Here is a 20,448-nt window from a genome sequence, read left to right as displayed (position 1 = left end):
TTACCCTACGTAGGCCTTCGACATGTTTATTGACGGTAACATCAAAATAGTCAATGAAAATAGTCCGTGTTTAATATTTTGCGTCTCCTCGCCACTAATGGGATAGGTAGCACGGTCGCATTTTTATCGCTTGTCACCATGCCTGTCACGTTCTAACAAGTAAGTGTGAAAGCGACGGGCATAGTGATAGGCTATAACAATGGAACCATGCTGCCCCCGCTGGATCAGGACACTGAGAAATGAAGATAAATAATGCAGTAGGTACGGAGTGAATATTATCCAAGTTTTCAAAATGAGATTTAAAGTATTTAAAACCCTATCAAATTGTTAAAACAGAATCATCCCCACAGGCATTTTGCAAGATAACACCCGGATTAAAACTCAAAGTATTTAAATGGAGATTCTTAAAGCTATTGTTGAACCAAACTTTACACACAAGCCGCTAAAAGGTCCTATTTTATTTTATTTCTCTAAGGTAGAAACGCTTTTTAATTTTCTATTTTTCTCATTGGTATCGTTTTATTTTGCTCTTGTTTATAAGTTAGACACAATTTTATCTCGGAATTTATTCCCTTAGGGCTCTTTCCCAATGAACATCCCGTTTTGCGGATACGGTTTTCTGCAGGATCCCGTTTAAGTAACCGTTCGGGACCAGCTACGAATCGAACGACTATAACTTTCACACGAGCATTCTGTTTGCACGCATACTACTAAAAAACCGGCCAAGTGCTCGTCGCGGGCACAAAGGATTCCGTACCATTATCTATAAAAACGGCAAAAAAATCACAGTTGTTGTATGGGAGCCCCCCTAAAAATGTATTTTATTATTTTTTTTGTATTTGTCGTTATAGCGGCAACAGAAATACATCATCTGTGAAAATTTGCAACTGTAGCTATCACGATTCACGGGCATGTGATGCGGAGGGATGAAAGTCATGTGACAAGAAAGGTATTAAGAATGAATGTGGAGGGAAGTACGAGGAGAGGAAAACCGAGGAAAAGGTGGATGGACTGTGTGAAAGATGATATGAAACTAACGCAAGTGAATGATGAGATGACGGGTGACAGAGATGTATGGAAGAAAAAGACATGCTGCGCCGACCCCAAGTGAATGGGACAAGGGCAAGCGAATGATGAGCTATCACGATTCATGAGATACAGCCTGGTGACAGACGGACAGACAGACGGACGGGCAGCGGAGTCTTAGTAATAGGGTCCCGTTTTTACCCTTTGGGTACCAGCGATTGATAATAAACATAGATGACTATAAAGAAAATATCAGCTTATAAAAGGCTACAAAATTAAAATACGCATGCTCACCAACGAACCAACTGCAAAATCAAAGTTTAGGTATGGGTTTTCTTCGACCAAGATTATGATTAGTCAATTTCACCGACCCGAAATACTATTGGTCTATTTTAAAATTAGTCGCTCTGATTGGCCGTAATCATGCCGTAACACTGTCACTTGAAAATGCATCAAAACTGTCTCTTAGTAGACGGTTTCATTTCATGCATAGACATAGTATACAAGTAGTTATAGACGGAATACGGAATCCTAAAAATGCTTATATCTCGGATACAAAGTGAAGCTAATAGAAGTGTGTTACAAAGGTACATAACTCCAATTTGTTATATTTCATAAACGTTGCCGCCATTTGCGTATTTCTGTATTACCCTCATATTCGGAATTTCGGCACAATGCGGCTGCTCGTAAATTCACTGCTCGGCCGAACGAAAGACTGTAACTAAAGTTGTACCGTTCTCGAGAATGTTCTCAGTTTTGTATGGAGAATGTTCTCGTTCTAGAATATTTCCCTTAGTAAACGGAGAACGTTCTCAAGAACGGCACAACTGTAACTGTAACTCTGGAAATATATTAAGAGCTCGGCCGAATTTCACCTCATACAAACGGAGTTTCGTTCTCATTTTAAAACTACGTGTTTGATTGTAATGAAACTTTACACATACAATGACATGTGTTATCTAGGTCTGTAATTAGTTTATATAGCTCCAGTTGCAAAACAAACGGAATAGAGCAAAAGCAAGCTTTGTTTGAAAAATTTAAATTCGCTGTATTTTTTTTACTATGGTATCTGAAGCTACATAGACTAATTACAGACATAGATATACCTCATCCTATTGTAAGTACAAAGTTTCAGAGCAAACTAACTGAGCTTGCCAGGGACCCTTATTCACCGCAACCTTACTCACCGGCAGGAACACAATACTATGAGTAGGGTCTAGTGTTATTTGGCTGCGGTTTTCTGTAAGGTGAAGGTACTTCCCCAGTCGGGCTCTGCTCTTTAGTAGTAGTATTTTCAATGAGCAAAAGTAAAAACATACATTAGTAAACTTTAATAATAAACATCACTTAAGTATTCGTGTCCCGAATAAGCACTAGAACTTGATTTAGATTTTAACTTATGGTCCAGAAGTGTCTCTTGATCCTTAACCATTTGGGGCATTTTCTATGAAAACGGACCATATTGTCGATGGCGCTTACGCCGCACAGCGTCGCGCGGCATTGTATTTATAGCTGGTCAAGTAAAGCTTGTCAGTACAAAAGGCGGCAAATTAAAAAAAATTAGGCGCGAAGGCATATCGTCCCATAGAAAATTTGAATTTCACGCCTTTTTCTACTGACAAGATTTGCTTGACCAGCTATATATCGCAGCATCGTTAATAATGGCGTAAGCGCCATCGACAATAAGGTCCCTTTTTATAGAAAATACCACATTTTATAACCGGCGGACGCTGCAGGACACCACCGCTAACGCGGACTTCTGCGGCGGTAGCACGGTCGCATTTTTATCGCTTATCACCATGCCTGTTACGTTCTAACAAGTATGTGAGTGCGAAAGTGACGGGCATAGTGACAGGCGATAAAAATGGAACCATGCTACGCCCGCTGGCCAAAGAGTGTGGTGTTTCGGCGGTTCCGGGGCAAATTACCGAATCCTACACCAAATCAGACGACATAACGGACGCTGTTATGTCGTCGCCCAAATCTACTTAAATTGTATTTTATTATTTGTGTTTTTTCGTATCTTTGTATTTTTATTTGTAGTTCGCAGTGCCTTAGTAGTAATATTGTAATGCTGTGTAACTAATTTGAATAATAAAAAAACAAAAAAAACAAGAAAATTAACTCTTAGGGCCACCCCACACTAGTCATTTGAGCGACGGCGTCTAATCAGCGCTATGGAAAATGGCGTCACTGCGCAGTTGCGCCAACGTTGCGTCGAGCAGCAGACAGTTGACTAGCCAACGCTCGGAAGACGCTATAGTGTGGGGTGTGTCTCTTAATTAGGCTAGTAGGTTAGGTACTGATTTCTCACTTCAGCCGTTTTTCTTTGATTGCTAGTATACAACGTTTACCATAGCATTTTGATTGTTATACAAACGAGTTCTACAAATTATTTATTATAAATATTATAATGCACCCCACTAAACTTATACGCTGCCACAGAATAAGTAATAGTATTATCATACAGAACGGCCACGCACCGCCCCGCCCCGACTCGTATTACCTCGCCCCGCGACAGACATCTAGCGGACTTCTGGCGTACTCTCAGTACTATTTTTAAGCAACTTATTGACGCATGACGCGTGTACAGATGAGCCGTTCACACATGGAAACTCAAGTGATTTTTGATAGATTAAATTAGATTAGATATGTTTATTTCACAACATATGATTACAGTACAAATATATATAGCGTGTCCGCCCTGTGACGCTGCTACGAAATTGCACTGTCACAATAATCTAAATAGCGAAATAAAAATCCTATAAAAAATCACAAAGATTGGCAAAACAGAATTACCTACTTTTGGCTTTGTGCCGCCGCGCACAATAGAATATAGGTAGTGTAATATATTGTGTTAAGTATTAGGTACTAAAAGCTGTTTGGAACTTAGGCTGTACATTAGTTGAAAGTGTCGATACATTTAGATTATTTGGGAACGGCGTAATATTATGCAAATCCGATGGTAATACCAAAGATAGATATAACTCCGTAATAGATGGATACAGTCTAAGGAAAAAACGTGCCTCGAAAATCACGAAAATTTGATTCTCGATCAGGTGGCGCTACTAGCTTTGGCCTACTGGCGTATAGATGGCGTTGACGGTTTCGTTTGTTATTTAACAATTTTAACGCATATCAGTGAAAGAAAATGGGTCAAAATCATAAAAATAATTAATGCAAATAAAAAAAATCAGTTATCTATATTTAAATACATTCTAATCGTATTTTTATAAATCTTCATTTTTAGTTCTAAAGTGTGTCGACAGATGGCAGTGAATTTACTGGGGTTACAAAATTTACTATGACAGTACCGCTCTAGTATAAGTTACTCTATGTTAATACTTAACACCTGCGAGGCTACGAGGCCTGTTGCGGATATTATCATTATTGGTATTTTTGGGACGAAGCATGACGCTGATTTGCATTTGTAGCAAAGAGGATATAATAAGATAGCGGTACTGTCATAGTAGATTTTGTAACCACAGTAAATTCACTGCCATCTATCGACACACTTTAAAACTAAAAATGAAGATTTATAAAAATACGATAAAAGTATTTAAATATGGATAAATGTTTTTTTTATTTGCATTAATTATTTTTATGATTTTGACCCATGCTCTTTCACTGATATGCGTTAAAATTGTTAGATAACAAACGAAACCATCAACGCCATCTATACGACAGTAGGCCAAAGCTAGTAACGCCCTCTGATCGAGAATCAAATTTTCTTGATTTTCGAGGCACGTTTTTTCCTTAGACTGTATCCATGTATTACGGAGTTATATCTATATTTGTTTGTAGCCACCAGACGAAGCCTGCGTTGCGGATTACGTACATCCGCGTACATGTAACTAGATTATTTTCTAAGATTTTCTCAATGAGGGCTATCGTTTTTTTGCTCACCAGTTGGCGCCTCTGTTGACGGTGGTCCAAAAGACTAAAGAACAGCTGTCAGTCATTGAAGTGACAAGTGACATTTGACATTTCGAACTATGGAAAGACCACCATCTACACTAGCGCCCCTAGCGGCGAATTCATACGCGTTAGCCCTCATTTTTGTATACTTAATACCATATTGCTTTTGATTTAATAGGAAGGTTTACGATTTTAGCAGTAACTGTATAATACCTACTATAATGTAGTAATACTTAATACCACATGTAATTATCATCTTCCTCACGTTATCCCGCCATTTTGCTAGGGCTCATGGGAGCCTGGGGTCTTGACAACTAATCCTAAGAACTGACGTAGGCACTACTTTTTACAAAAGCGACTGCCATCTGATCTTTCAACCCAGAGGGAGAACTAGGCTGTTAGGATTAGTCCGGTTTCCTCACGATGTTTTCCTCGAAAAGCGACAGGTAAGTATCAAATGATATTTCGTACATAAGTTCCGAAAAACTCATTGATACGAGCCGGGGTAAAACCCGCGACCTCCGGATTGAAAGTCGCACGCTCTTACCGCTAGGACACCAGCGCTTCTCGATTTCACATGTAATATTTACGCCAACTGGTCCCTGCAACTTAACTAATTATAATACAATACAATACTCTTTATTGCACACCTCCCCAGGTAGCATTTATACGTCATTATGACGTCTGTTACGTCATTATGACGTATTAATGACGCCATTATGACGTCTCTGACGTCACTTTGCTACCTGGGTCACATGTACAATCATTTTCCCGCGTCTATTTGCATTAATGTTCAGAATAGCTCTTCTTTCACTTACTCTTCTTAGCACCTCCTCATTCGTTATCCTGTCTCTCAAACTAACAATTTTAGCGCAAGTACTAAAAATATACAAAAATTGATCGAACTTATCAATATCTTCACACTGGCACCATCCCACCTCCAACGGACTAATGTAAAAGCGGGCGGAGCGGCGGAAAGCGCCGAAATTTTAAAACGTAATAAATATAAGAGCCTCGGTAGAGAGTATCATTTCGTTCCATTTGGAGTTGAAACTCTAGGTCCATGGGGTCCCAGCGCGCATAAGTTGTTTGCAGAAATCGCGAAGCGTCTGGTTGACGTAACTGGTGACCGAAGAGCTGGCGGCTTTCTCGCACAACGTATCAGCATTGCGATACAGCGGGGAAATGCCACCAGCATCCTTGGTACAATGCCTCAAGGGCCTATTTTAGATTTAAGCTAGTTATTAATTTCGTTTACGTAGTACCACTGTATATATCTTGTATGTAAATGAATAAAGTTAATGATATCTTTACAACTGCTTAAAAAATATCAAGTTGATATCACGGCGCCATAAGCGCTACAATTATGGCACTCCTATAACCTATCTGGAGTTATAATATCATTGCTTACAACTTGTACTAAATGCTGCATGCATACCGCACATGCATAATAGATGACACCATAATTTTCCAACTAATTAATTTGTAACACTAGGATAATGCTTGGCAGAGGAAACAGTCTGAAAATCAACGCTGGGCGTCACCAGCTGACCTAGCATATGTTGAGACTGGTATCCTTTTACCAAACACTAAAAATAATTATAGTTTAAGTTACCTACACCATAATGCTTCTATATTGTGTCTTTTTTTCCATCGCTGTACCATTTTAAATTGTGTCTGGTATTTTTATTTTATTTTTTATTTATATCCTCGTATTATACCTCATACTTTACCTCAACTCGCCTACCTCAGAGCTAAATTAGTCAGAATTTCCTCCTAATTAGCGAAACTCGTAGAAATGCGTTTGAATGGCGGATATCCCTACAGGTTTGTATGCACGTAGAACTTTTTGTGAGCAGTAGGTTCTAAGTGGGTCGTTCACCTTTGGAGGCGAGGTATTCTATGAGAATGTCGCTTAAGACATGGCATTCTTTTAGTACTTCTAAAAATACTGAGAAAGCATTTGGTCTGGTAATGTTTTAAGACTTGGTTAACAAATTGGCAGTATATTTTTGAGCTTTACGCTTTTGATTGAGGTACATACAATAAAATAAACTGTGAGATTATGGCGCGATTCTGATTAGCTGGTGCTTACTGATTGATCATTTAGAATCAAAAATATGAAATATGAATAAATTTCTCTGATAATTAGCTAAATATGATTTATTTGTAAGACTTTTCAAGTGCTTGTTGCTAGGTTTACTTAAATAAATAATATTTTAAATATTAAATCTTTATTTAAAATATAGAGGGGAGGCAGCTTTGGTGTCCCAGCTGTGGGACACCAAAGTACGCTTGTTTTTTGGATTTATCAAAAGCTTTTGACATGGTGTCCTACGAGCTTTTATGGAAAAAGCTTGAGAGCATTAATTTGCCTCAGGAACTAGTAAACATTTTCAAGCACTGGTACGGACACCAAGTCAACAGCGTCAGATGGGCAGGAGAGATGTCGGAAGAGTACAGGCTGGAGTGTGGGGTGAGACAGGGAGGTCTAACATCTCCCTCACTCTTCAACTTGTACATGAATGCACTTATAGGTATTGTCGAGCTCAGCAGTCGACATATCGGCTGTCATGTGGACGGTGTTTGCGTAAATAACTTGAGTTATGCAGACGATATGGTCCTGCTGAGCGCGTCAATATGTGGCCTTCGTACCTTACTTAAATCCTGTGAGGAGTACGTTCGTGACCACGGTTTAATGTACAATGCCGTTAAAAGCCAGTATATGGTCTTTGAGGTTGGGCCTAAACGAGTAATGGACGTGCCCCCTATCTATCTTAATGGCGTACCTCTGGAAAGAGTACAACAATTTAAATATCTTGGCCATATCGCTACGACCGACCTCAAGGACAGTGCTGACATCGAGCGTGAGCGGAGGTCTTTATGTGTTAGAGCTAACATGATCGCCCGGAGGTTTGCAAAGTGTTCCTGGGACGTGAAAGTAACGCTTTTTAGAGCGTACTGCACGTCTCTATATACATGCAGCCTGTGGGCGAACTACACTCAAAGAGCCTACAACACCCTCCGTGTGCAGTTCAACAATGCGTTTAGGGCGGTGATGGGGCTGCCTCGCTACTGCAGCGCGTCGGGCATGTTCGCGGAGGCGCGCACGGCGTGTTTCTTCGCGAGCATGCGCGCGCGCGGGGCCGCATTGGTGCGTAGGGTGCGAGCTAGCCCCAATGCCGTCCTGGCCATGATTGCCGACAGAGTCGACTGTCCCTACATACGACATTGCTGCAACAGGCATGTTTTAAAATGATTCTTTTTTTGTTGTGTTGTGTTGTGAATTGTATTTTAGAATAGTGTGTAGATATTATTTATTCTGTTTAATCTTATTTTTAAAATTGTAATATAATATTATTGTAATTATGAGTCCATGTTACTCGAAATAAATGAATTTTAATTTAATTTTTTAATTTGATAAAAAAAAAGGTACGAAAAATGGTTGTTATAATCACTTTTCGGTGTAAATATCGTGCTTTCTGTATATTTTACAAAAAAAATCGAACGGTTTTTTATCAGAAGGTAGATAAAGTACCGTAAAATGGGGTGAGTTGGAGCAAAACTGACATTCTAACCTCGATAATATTTTATTTTTTACATGTGAAAACTGAATGGTGTACATAATAAGTGTTCCGGATGTTTTTATTTTATTTTTGGTAGTTTCATTTCATAACTTAGACGATAAACAGGAAAAACCACCTCACCCCGTAGTCCCTCGTAATTGGGGTGAGATGGGATTTCATACAAAGGTGATTTTGGAAGATTGTTGGATCGTTTTTTTTTATTATGAGTATTACCATAGGTACATTTTAAATTAGAATACATTATTTTTGTAGCAGTAGCCCTAAAAACATCTCACCCCCGTTTCAAACCTTCTCTCCCCATTTATATAACCCAACTCTCCCCGCGAAACCTACTCACCCCATTTTACGGTATGTAACTGTACAGAATTATGCAATAAAACACTCGTGTGATGTCTTTTTGAAACTCGCTTTCTGCTCATTTCATAAAGTAATATGTAGCAGTCACATAAACTACTATTGTTAGAACAAAAAAATCCGTGAAAATTTTCGTCTTGCATGATAAGATATATTATGTTAATAACGTGTTATGTAGGTATATGATAATGTTATTATTTATTATTACATAATAAGGTATGTTACTTATAAGTCTTATAAAAATAAGTCCATGACCTGAACGCACAGACACACTAACCTGAAATATTCAGACATAGACATCGAGTTCAAGGCATTTTTTTAATAGAACATATTAGACAGCCGGCGCGCTGGCGCACCGCCAACCGGGTTCGAGACGCGGTGTTTGACTAGGCTGGTTTGACAATATCTAGTATAACTTGATCTCTTGACTCGTTTAGTCATCAAAGTATCTTATTAGATTGTGTCAAAAATATCTACAATTAACTAGATAAAATAAATAAATAAATATTAAAGGACATTCTTACACAGATTGACTAAGTCCCACGGTAAGCCTAAAGAGGCTTGTGTTATGGGTACTCAGACAACGGTATACCAGTGAAGGTCTGGTAGGGCGGCTGTATCGACCGAACTCAAGCACAATGCACTCGCTGTGTTCCCGCTTGACTACGTATTATAGGCTCCGTCCCGATTGAAGTTAGGGCGGCGTCCAATCTATATCGCCTCGCGACTGAGTGAGTGTAACCGTAGTGATCTAAATATTTTCAATTAAATGAATAAAACATCAGGCGGGTATGATTGTTTGCCACTAATAATCGAGGGTGGCAGATATTTTTGGTGCGTTTCATATGCTAACATTAATGCCGATAGCTTGTCACTGAAAACTGTAGTCTCAAATCTTTTCAACACTTCTCTGCAACAAAATTGCTACAATCGATTTTAAACTGTCGTGAGAGTTGTGCTGTACCCAAAAACGTTCCCCATTTCCCACTCGGGGAATTTCCCCATGCAAAACGGGGAACGTTCCCGGGAATGGCACAACTGTGAGACATAGTAACAGCTAATTTTACGGTTTAACTCAGGTGTTTTTTTAGTCACTCGCGCGGAAGTTTCGGAGAGCCAACGCGCGCATCGTAAACACTATTCGCTCATGTCATGTACTGTTTGTGCTTGTTAGTTATAAAAAGTGCTTGAAAATTGGTACCAAATAGAATTGGCTCTGTAATTTGCTTAAAATTGCTACAAGATTCACGATGTTTGATAGCAGGGGCGTAGCTAGAGGGCAGTCACCAAATTTGCGCCCCCTGACGACTGACAAAAGTTTCCCCGCTGCTGCCTTTTGCAAATTTTGGCGCCCCCCCTTAGATGGCGCCCGGGGCACTTGCCGCTCTGCCCCCCCCCCCCTCTAGTTACGCCACTGTTTGATAGTAATAACAATATCTAACATAGTTCACAGTGTTCACACACTGGTCCCCTAGTCGCTTTGTGAATAGCCTGGATGTTTTATTAAAATCAAGTTAGACATTAATCTAATACAGAGTGCATTTTGAGTCAACGTTAAATATCATTTTTAGATCAGGGCCTTCGCTTGATCGGCTTACTTACGGGTAAATACAATCCCATCAAAAACATTACATGTAAAAAGATGCAAGTCTCGCAACGCAATTCTTCTACTACAATAAAGTTTTGAGATGTAATGTGAAACCAAGTCGGTATTTTAGTCAGTGCCAGGGGGTGTTAAAATCGTATCAATATTAGATATCTTTATTTTGTAGCGTGTGCCATTGTAGCTAAAATCCGTCTCACGCGTCCACGCCAAGCCATTGCATTGCAGGTACTATTTTTCATTGACCCGCGTACCCGCTCCGCGTACCCACTCCGTGCAACCGCGCCAACTAGCGGACGGGACGCCTTTAACAAATATAGAATTGCCGCTTAAAGTTTAATGAATTCTCTAGGAAACTCGAACTTTCAATTCAGTTTCCTTGCACTGAATCCCGATTGTTTTTTTTTTAATTCTCGCACAAAAGACGGCAGACATAACGTCCTAAAGCAGCCCGCTTTGAGCTGCTAACTAGTGACGCGCTCACCGGAAAATTACCGGTACATTTCTTTGACACGGGTCGGGAAATTGGCGTGAAATTTATGTTTGAGAAATAAATTGGCTTTCTTTTGTTTCGAGAAGTTCCTTTTATAAATCACTAACAACCTCTTTTGCTTTATTGATATGTCTTGAGTTGACACTAGGGAGGTTAAGTGAACTAAAACATTTTTCCTTTTGTTTGTACCTACGAGTACCTGGTACTCAAAAAATAAAAGGAGTACTTATTCAACTTTTTACTTCCAATATACAAGACTTCTTTTGATATTTAATCGATCGTGATTTCGTATAATTTCTTTGGTATATATTCAAACTCAAACCCGTGATTTGCTTTGAGCATGTATATCTACTTATTAACAGAAAGTTACCGCGGGACCGACTTATTCTGCACTAACACTCGCCGGGAACGGAACTTTGCGCTCGGCGACTTGAGTATATCCGACATTGACTGAAAACTTGTGCAATCGATTTTAAAGGGCTTGAAAATTATCATTAATTATGGCTTATAAGCTCACGAAATACCGGTAAATATTATAAAAACTGGTAACTGGTGCGGGTCTGACTCAGGTCGTGCTAATTTGTTCATACTGTTCATAGCTCATTCTGCAATAGCTTAATAGGTACCGGTAACTCTAAATATTAGGTACCGATAATTTTAATAACAAAACTTCCGTGAGACACAGACATATTAAATATATTAATAACGGGTCACTCACGTATTTTATGTCGAAAAACGCTCGACATGTTTCACTCCGTACCGAGGAGCTTGCGTTGACGGTGACAGACCGGCGCAGACTGCGGACCGCAGCCGCTGCAGCCGCAGTAGGTACCGGTAACTTCAAAAACCGGTATTTCAAAAACCGGTACACCTTGCCATCCCTGACACAGTCTGGGCCGGCTCCCGCGGGGCCGCCTCAGGCCGCGCTAATTTATTCATTGCTTATTCTGCACTAACACTCGCCGAGAACCGAACTTTTCGCGCGGCGACTTAAGTGTGTTCGAAAAATTGACTTTGAAAACTTGTGCTTATCGATGTTAATGGAGGTATTTAGAAAAGGTTTAAAAGTATCATTAATAGGGTTTTTTACTATATTTAAAATAAATTATTTTTCACCATCCATGAAATAAAGCACAAAAAGATTAATAGAGAAACGTAGACAGCAGTTACTTTTGAACACAATTCCTATTTTAAAACCCGTATTAAATTATAAAGAGTAGGTAATTTGATTGTGACGTCACATGCTAGTGTTTCATATATATTCGAAGTAGCAAAATCGTTTTGAAAGTTCGAAAAAAGAAACTGATTTGACTAGTAGTTAAATACCCTATTGTGACGCTTTCAACTAAAAAAGGTACCACATTGTCGGTTGTCAATAAAGTTATTTCAAATATATGAAATAGCGTCTTATTGACAACCGACAATAAGTACCGTAAAATCAGGTAACTTTAGTCCACAACTTACCTACAACTATGTTCCAAATTCAAGTTCTAATATATTTTATAAGTAAAACACTGATTTAACCTTTCACGTCGGAGGTAAATTTAAAACCAATGTTACGCGACTAGGTCCCGTCGTTGTGAATAATAATATGTATAAGTATTTTTCAAATTATGTTGAGTATAATAATAATAATAAATAAATATTATAGGGACATTCTTACACAAATTGACTAAGTCCCACGGTAAGCTCAAGAAGGCTTGTGTTGTGGGTACTCAAACAACGGTATATATAATACTTATACAAATACTTAAATACATATAAAACATCCATGACTCCGGAACAAATATCTGTGCTCTTCACACAAATAAATGCCCTTACCGGGATTCGAACCCAGGACAATCGGCTTCACAGGCAGGATCACTACCCACTAGGCCAGACGGTCGTCTATAACATAGAAAGAGCATTAGTGTATCTAAGCTACAAAATAAATGTAGCGAGTGAAAGTCATAAAAGCTCGTTAAGAATCAACGTTAAAAACTGGACCATAGTTGTACTTAAGGACTAAAGTTACCTGCTTTTACGGTACCCTTTACGATAACTCGAAAAGAATAATCTTTGTATCCGTAGATATTTTTACACGGAACCTTAAGAGCCCAGGGCCCTCGCCTAATGAAGTGCTATCTCATTAAAGTTTCACCGTAAAGAATTCCGACTCCCAAGTGTACCTAATATAACTTTGGTGTAATTAAGAAGACTAGAAACTTCAATTACCTCGATGGTAGGTAATATACTTTCGTAAAAGCGGATTATAGAGATGATGACGGATGTTGAATTTTTATAACAAAATCTAGTAAAATAAAATGAGCAATTTATCACAATAATGGGGATATTAATAGTATTTTATACAATCGTGATATAGAGAGCTTTTCAGTCGAGTACCGTGTTTAAGCAACGAAGCTTGCTGAGTTGCTTAAGTTAAGGTACGAGATTGAAAAGCTTATCACTATTGTATACAATACTTTTTCTACGAGACAAAAAAATTATACTTTCAACTAGTAGAATCATATAGGTAAACAAACCAAAAGTATACAGCTATACGCGAGCTGCCGCAGCCCGCGATACCTTCATACTCGTACGCGCCCCGGCCGCCGGGCCCCGTGCCCCCGGCGGGTTGGTCAACGACACCTCCTCATAACTCATAAGGCCCTGGTACCTGCTCCTTGCTAAATTCAATTTTAAAACAGTTTTTTCTCGATTTTGGCCACCGTAGCCTATGGAGACTAACAAGCAACGCTAAGCGGTTATCGTAGGGTATGGATGTTGCTACATGAAGGGTGTCACATGCGCGTTTCTGACTTATGAAGCAATTGTTTCTACTACAACATAAAATAAAATGTTTTTGTTAGCCAACCAATCACAAAGCAGATGCGACGCAGCAGCGTGTTTAAGTAGGCTAATTTGCATTGAATCGAGTCTCCTTAAACAAGAAATATTTTATCGAAATGTATGAAGTTCTATTTTCAAAATTTTTATAATTGACTAAGCCGTATCGATAAAATTCTTATGCTTGAGTCGGAAGTGCCATAGACTATCCAACGTTGAAAAGAGTAAGGTTGTAGTGTTGCATGTGAAGTTGTAATACACAGATTGTACTCGACGAGTAGAAAAAACAATATATAGAAATAATACAAAAATACAGGACCTGAAAGTTTCAAAATTTAAGTTTTTTTTTAACTTCCAAAAAGGAAAACAGTAAGGGTACCATTCGATTCCTTACATTTTATCCAAAAAAATATTGTATGGCAACTATATACATAAACGCAATATTTCACCGACAAAAACGCAATTTTCTTGTTTTGTCCTCACTTCAAGATGGGCCTCAGTGACCTTGACGTCACGTTCACTTATCGTTTTGTTAGGAGCGTTTCGCGAGTGAGGTACGACTGTCGGAATTTGTCTATCATTTCTGACTTTTGTATTGCTTTAATGCAATGGGTCCTATATAGACATTTGATCCTAAAACAAATCTGATCGATACCGTTAATGAAAATTTGTTTTCGAAAATAACAATTTTCATTACTTTAAGCCAACCCGTTACGTAATTGTATCTACGATATTTACAAATTGTTTCTTAAATGTTCCGCTTATTATGATATTAATATCTTAAGATATCCGCTCAATTATTCAAAGGAAGGAATTAAGGATATAATTAACTGGATAAAGGATTAAAAGGTTAAAAGATTTATATTTCCTTGAAGTCAGCTTTGATCAACCGACTTAAAAAGAAGAGTTAATGTTTTTACGTCTTTCATGTACGCGTTATTTGGTTATTATTCAATAATATATTAATGATCCAGTTTAATCAAACGTTTACTCCTTGGAGGATATAACCAGGAGACCCCTTGTCTGTAATTCGCTGTACAAAAAAGTCTGCCAATTTTTGCGGGGGAGGGGAACATCAAATGTATACGTAACGTCAAAATAGCCATGTCAGATAAACGTCAGTCCATACATTGTGTATGACCATTGGCCGACTATTTTCGACAGAGGGGAACGCCTGTTAATGGCTACTCCGTTTGGTTATATCCTCTGTTTACTCCGTAACTTTCAGGGACTGCAACCCTTCCGGTATGTGGTCACCACAAGAGAATCTTTCTGCCCCATCGGCCATCGGTTCTGCGAGCAATGCGGCCCGCCCACTGCCACTGTCACTGAAATTATTTGTGAATTCCTTTTATTTTTGAATATGTTATAAGCTCAGAAAGATAACTGATTCTAACCGCGATAACTAACCCATAAATAATATTAAGTAAACGTTAAAAATCAACTAAAATCCCCAGATAACTCTTTGCAGGACATAAGCAGCATTTGACTCCTATAAATTGATTGACATATCAATTGATGTCATAATGGGATCAAATTGAGATCAATTTCTACTCGAACGAACGTCACTCTACCTGCATCCGTAAAATGAAATAAAAAACTTTTAAAACCAATAACTTACTTAAATGAAATATCCACAGATACAATACACTTTTATTGTAAAGCTCTCCTGAGTTTTCTAAACAAATATTGAAACGATACTCTTTCAATCACAGAGTACTATTTCAGTTGGTTCTATCATATTGATTGGTGCTCTTCCGTTGCAATATCGAAATATACACTTTACCAACACTCCCTGATGCATAACAGCCGTAAGATCCATTAGAATACTCAATTGTTAACTGTATCCTTATTGGAGCTATAATTTTATTTCATTAGTATTGTTATTATTTTCATTTTTAATTTATATTGACGATGATAGAAATTCTTATATCTTTGACATCAATGCAATGCAAACTTATTATGTAATTGTATTTCATGAAATAAATAATCTAATCTATTCTATTCTCGTGAAAGAAATACAAATTCTAACTAATTTTCAAATTGGAATGAAAGAACTTTTGTTTGGAGACTCCTTGCATCTCTTTCGACCACAGAAACATACCCCTAGCTAAGTTTTTGAAGTTTCAATAGATTCATATTAGTGAACGAACCCATGTAACATTTACAGAAAACTCACTTCAAATAGGAGACATAAAATAACTCTCTTTTCTTTGTTTCAGCTTCCATAATCGGCACAACCGCACCAGCTGATCATGGTCGCAATCTGAGCCCTGACCACGAGTACAGGACCAATACTAGGCTAGCACACTTACTGTATAGTAAACACGCCATGACACATTATAGGTAAGCGGTTGGAGATATAAAAGATCCCTAAAGACAATAAAGGTAAGAAAATCTGACTCCTGACCATGAGCACTGGACTAATACTAGGCTAGCACACTTACTTTATAGTAAACACGCCATGACACATTATAGGTAAGCGGTTGGAGATATAAAAGATCCCTAAAGACAATAAAGGTAAGAAAATCTGACTCCTGACCATGAGCACGGGACCAATACTAGGCTAGCACACTTACTGTATAGTAAACACGCCATGACACATTATAGGTAAGCGGTTGGAGATATAAAAGATCCCTAAAGACAATAAAGGTAAGAAAATCTGACTCCTGACCATGAGCACTGGACTAATACTAGACTAGCACAGTTACTGTATAGTAAACACGCCATGACACATTATAGGTAAGAGGTTGGAGATATAAAAGATCCCTAAAAACAATGTAGGTAAGACAATCTGACCCCTGACCATGAGCACTGGACTAATAGTAGGCTAGCACACTTACTGTATACTGTATAGTAAACACGCCATGACACATTATAGGTAAGCGGTTGGAGATATAAAAGATCCCTAAAGACAGTATAGGTAAGAAAATCTGACTCCAGCCGGGCTATAGACATAGACTACCCGTCCCTCTTAAATTCATACAGTTAGTAAAAGACGGGTAGTCTATCTCGCGGCGAGATACTGTCGCGTCAATCATGTGCTCGGCGTACTGACCATGAGCACGGGACCAATACTAGGCTTGCACACTTACTGTATAGTAAACACGTCGTGACACATCATAGGTAAGCGGCTGGACATATAAAAGATCCCTAAAGACAACATAGTTAACACAATCTGAGCCCTGCGGTAATATGTTACCAATACCAGATAGTATTCACAACGTGTACCACGCGACCGAAACGTCGTAAGCGCCGTAAAATTCATGGCGCTAACGCGTTTAGGTCGCGAGATTCACGCACCGCTTCTACGGTTTGTTTTCAAAATAGCATCAACTCATGCCGCAAAATACTGGTTCTCTCTGCCGATTCTATACGTTTGTAATAATAAATAAATAAAATAAAAAAATAAAAATGTTATTTATTTAGGTATCTACCCATTAAATTAAAATAATAATTATTGTAATTTATACATGCTAATCTATATTAAATTTAACTATTCTAAACTAAACTAAACTAAAATTAAATAATCTAACACTAATTTTATTAGCAGCAGCAGCGGCAGCGGAGGCCTTGCTCATACAGTAGCAGGTTGCGTACACTACGTTAACAATGCTGTTCGTCGATTCGCTCACTCTCCCGACAAACGAGCAGTGCCTTTTACGCATTTAGCGTAAAAGTCATCTACTCTGTTTTCGGCGAACATGCCAGATGCACTACACTACACCGCCACGGTAGCCGTAACATTGCACGAAACGCGTTGTTGTACTGTACTCGAAGCCTATTGAACGGTCGTTTCGTTTGAATAATAGTTCAATGATGAAATTTTTGTTTCTAGAAAAAAGCGGGACTCGTCAGACGACCCCCGATGCGCCCCGTTCATGTATGAACCCGGCAAGCGGGCGCTGACCAACCCTATGAATCCTGAGGACCAGGGCAAGCCGAGTGACAAACTGACATACTCAAACCATACCACGTGCATTACGACTATAGATGGTGAGTTTGTCATGATTTTATTTTTGTTTACATTAAAGATGGCAGTTGAATAATAATCTTAATGTGGGGTCCCTTTGTTTGACATAATTATTGAGACATAATGTAAAGATTGTCGTATTTCTGAAACCGTTAACTTTTCAGGATTTTCCTCAGGTTATCCTACAGATAAGTTAGGTTAGGAGCATCGTGATAGAATACTCGTGACCTCACAATGCTCCCCAATAACGGCAGAGAGGGTAACGCCGCAGGGGAAGTTAGTGGGTATTCTCCTCCCCTCCGTCTGAGTAACAGAGGGAGTACCGGAGGAGCGAGTCCCACATACCACCCCATCCCCAACGGGCCTTCGCAGTTCGGAGGTGCGATACGTAAATGTATTTGCCCCTGCGAAAAAAAAAGGTTAGGTTAGGTTTGTTTTATGGCAATCCTGAAAAGTTACGCGTTTCTGAGAAAAAACAAATTATGACTAACGAAAATTTGGACGAAAAATACATTATGACTTAAAATTATATGGGAAACAATAGAGACCCCAACATTATTTCGTTACCCCGGTTAATACAGGGGTTGTTGGGAAAATAACATTCTATTACTGGCAACATGGTAGATAGTGGGGACACGGAGCAAGTTGGGCACGCTCGTTCACTTGGGTCGAGGCAGTCAAAGAGAACACATCGTGAAGGATCGGTCAGATCAGATCATGGTACCTGCAAGAGAGTAATCTTCACAAATTCATGTTAAAATGCCATGAAAAAATTCGCACGGTAACTAATAGACTGTTTGCAAAGGCAGACTCCAACAAACGGCCCGATTCGAACAATGCTTTAAGAACTCACAGTGATACGATACCGATCTGTCAGTGTCAAAAGTGTCATTACTTCAGGTTTTATATCTAATTATTTACCATAACTTTAAGGTAGAAGTCTTAGTAAGACTATCCTGAAAAACCCCTATTACTAAGACTCCGCTGTCTGTCTGTCTGTCCGTCTGTCACCAGGCTGTATCTCATCAACCGTGATAGCTGGACAGTTGAAATTTTCAGATCATGTATTTCTGTTGCCGCTATAACAACAAATACTAAAAAATAATAAATATTTAAGTGCTCCCATACAACAAACGTGATTTTTTTTGCCGTTTTTTGCGTAGTGGTACGGAACCGTTCGTGCGCGAGTTCGACACACACGTGGCCGGTTTTTTGAATAACTGTAAATAATGGTAGGGTTTACTTTTCAGCCGGTGGTGGTGGACAAGTGATAGTCCTGTCATTCGTCGACAAATTTCACATGGAAGATCGTCCGCCGAAGTGCGAATATGACTTTTTAGAGGTAAAATACCTTAGTTTTTAATTACCTATTCTATTTATATTCATTACATCATAATAAATACATAAATATTGTATTTGGGTCATACACAGCAGTTTAGTAACTACTTTGTTTGTCATGGGCGGCTATCATTTAGAGCCTCAAGCAAACAAAGAAAACCATTTGGTCAAAAATCAACAAAAAAGTCCGAATGATGGACTACTTGTACACTCTCGAAGATCGTCTTATATAGGTAGAAAAGTTTATTTTTTTCTGGATAATATGGGTTTATTTCGAAGCATCGTTTATAATGGTGTAAGCGCCATCGACAATAAGGTCCCTTTTTATAGAAAATACCACATATTTTCTATGAAACCTCTGACATGACCTACTGTATACACCTGTATCTTCCATAAATGTTTAGTAAAAGGTCACTAATTTCAATATTTTTCTTTATGTGAAGCTTTGATTGGAAATAATAGACAAGATACTAAATTACAATTATAGTACACAATAGTATTTTTTTTCGTAGGTTTTTACGTTTTTATAAGTATTTCCGCGAGGTAGTAAAAAGACGATTTTCATGATATTTTTTTTATACTTACAATATTATTTAAGTGAAGGTTACAGTTAATTTTGAAACAATGTTAAGTAATGCAGAAGAATTATAGAAAAAGATACAATATAATTGCTCTAAAGTTATTGTTTTCCTCTAATTTTCATTTTCCTATTGACTGCTATTTTATTGCACACAACTGTATATGATATATAATTGTCACATGGTGGCTGTGACTTATTTTTCGTGTTTAAAAAAAAGATACACGTATATAGGTAGATTGTGTAGGTAGTCTTTTTCTAATGCTAACTAAAAACTAAGTACAGTTCCGATAAACAAGCCTTTACTTTTGAAATTGCAAGTTTTCATGAACAAAACATACTCTGTCTTTAGCCTTTTTAAAATATTACAGATAAGAGACGGCAAATTTGGCTACGCGCTGCCAGCGTACAAGTTCTGTGGAAACAGCTTCCCCCCCACCATCACCTCCGCCGGCCCTTATTTGTGGCTCAAGTTCCAATCAGACGACAGCATCGAGTACTCCGGTTTCAAGATTAATATCGAGTTCCAGCCCAACAGCATGAGTCGTGAGTAATATTTTACTACACACTGTGGGAACAGCTTCCCTTCACCATCATCTCCCCCCTACTTGTGGCTCAAGTTCCAATCGGACTACAGTATCGAGTACTCCGGTTTCAAGATTAATATCGAGTTCCAGCCCAACAGCATGAGTCGTGAGTAATATATTACTATACACTGAGGGAACAGCTTCCCTCCACCATCACCTCCCCCTA

General features: G+C 38.6%; 1 protein-coding gene across 1 annotated transcript in view; it reads left to right on the top strand.

The window, feature by feature from the left end:
* The window catches only part of LOC134751291 (uncharacterized), a 53,649-nt gene that overhangs the window by 21,837 nt on the left and 11,364 nt on the right, over nucleotides 1-20,448 (top strand). The window contains exons 2-5 of the mRNA XM_063686675.1: nucleotides 16,030-16,153; nucleotides 17,646-17,803; nucleotides 19,031-19,122; nucleotides 20,067-20,241. Of these exons, the coding sequence (XP_063542745.1) occupies nucleotides 16,030-16,153; nucleotides 17,646-17,803; nucleotides 19,031-19,122; nucleotides 20,067-20,241 (549 nt within the window). The remainder of the gene's footprint in view (nucleotides 1-16,029; nucleotides 16,154-17,645; nucleotides 17,804-19,030; nucleotides 19,123-20,066; nucleotides 20,242-20,448) is intronic.

This window comes from Cydia strobilella, chromosome 21 (assembly GCF_947568885.1).
Source record: "Cydia strobilella chromosome 21, ilCydStro3.1, whole genome shotgun sequence".
Classification (NCBI taxonomy): Eukaryota; Metazoa; Arthropoda; class Insecta; order Lepidoptera; family Tortricidae; genus Cydia; species Cydia strobilella.
The sequence above is the reverse complement of the archived record's forward strand: the minus strand, read 5'-3'. Positions and strand labels throughout refer to the sequence as shown.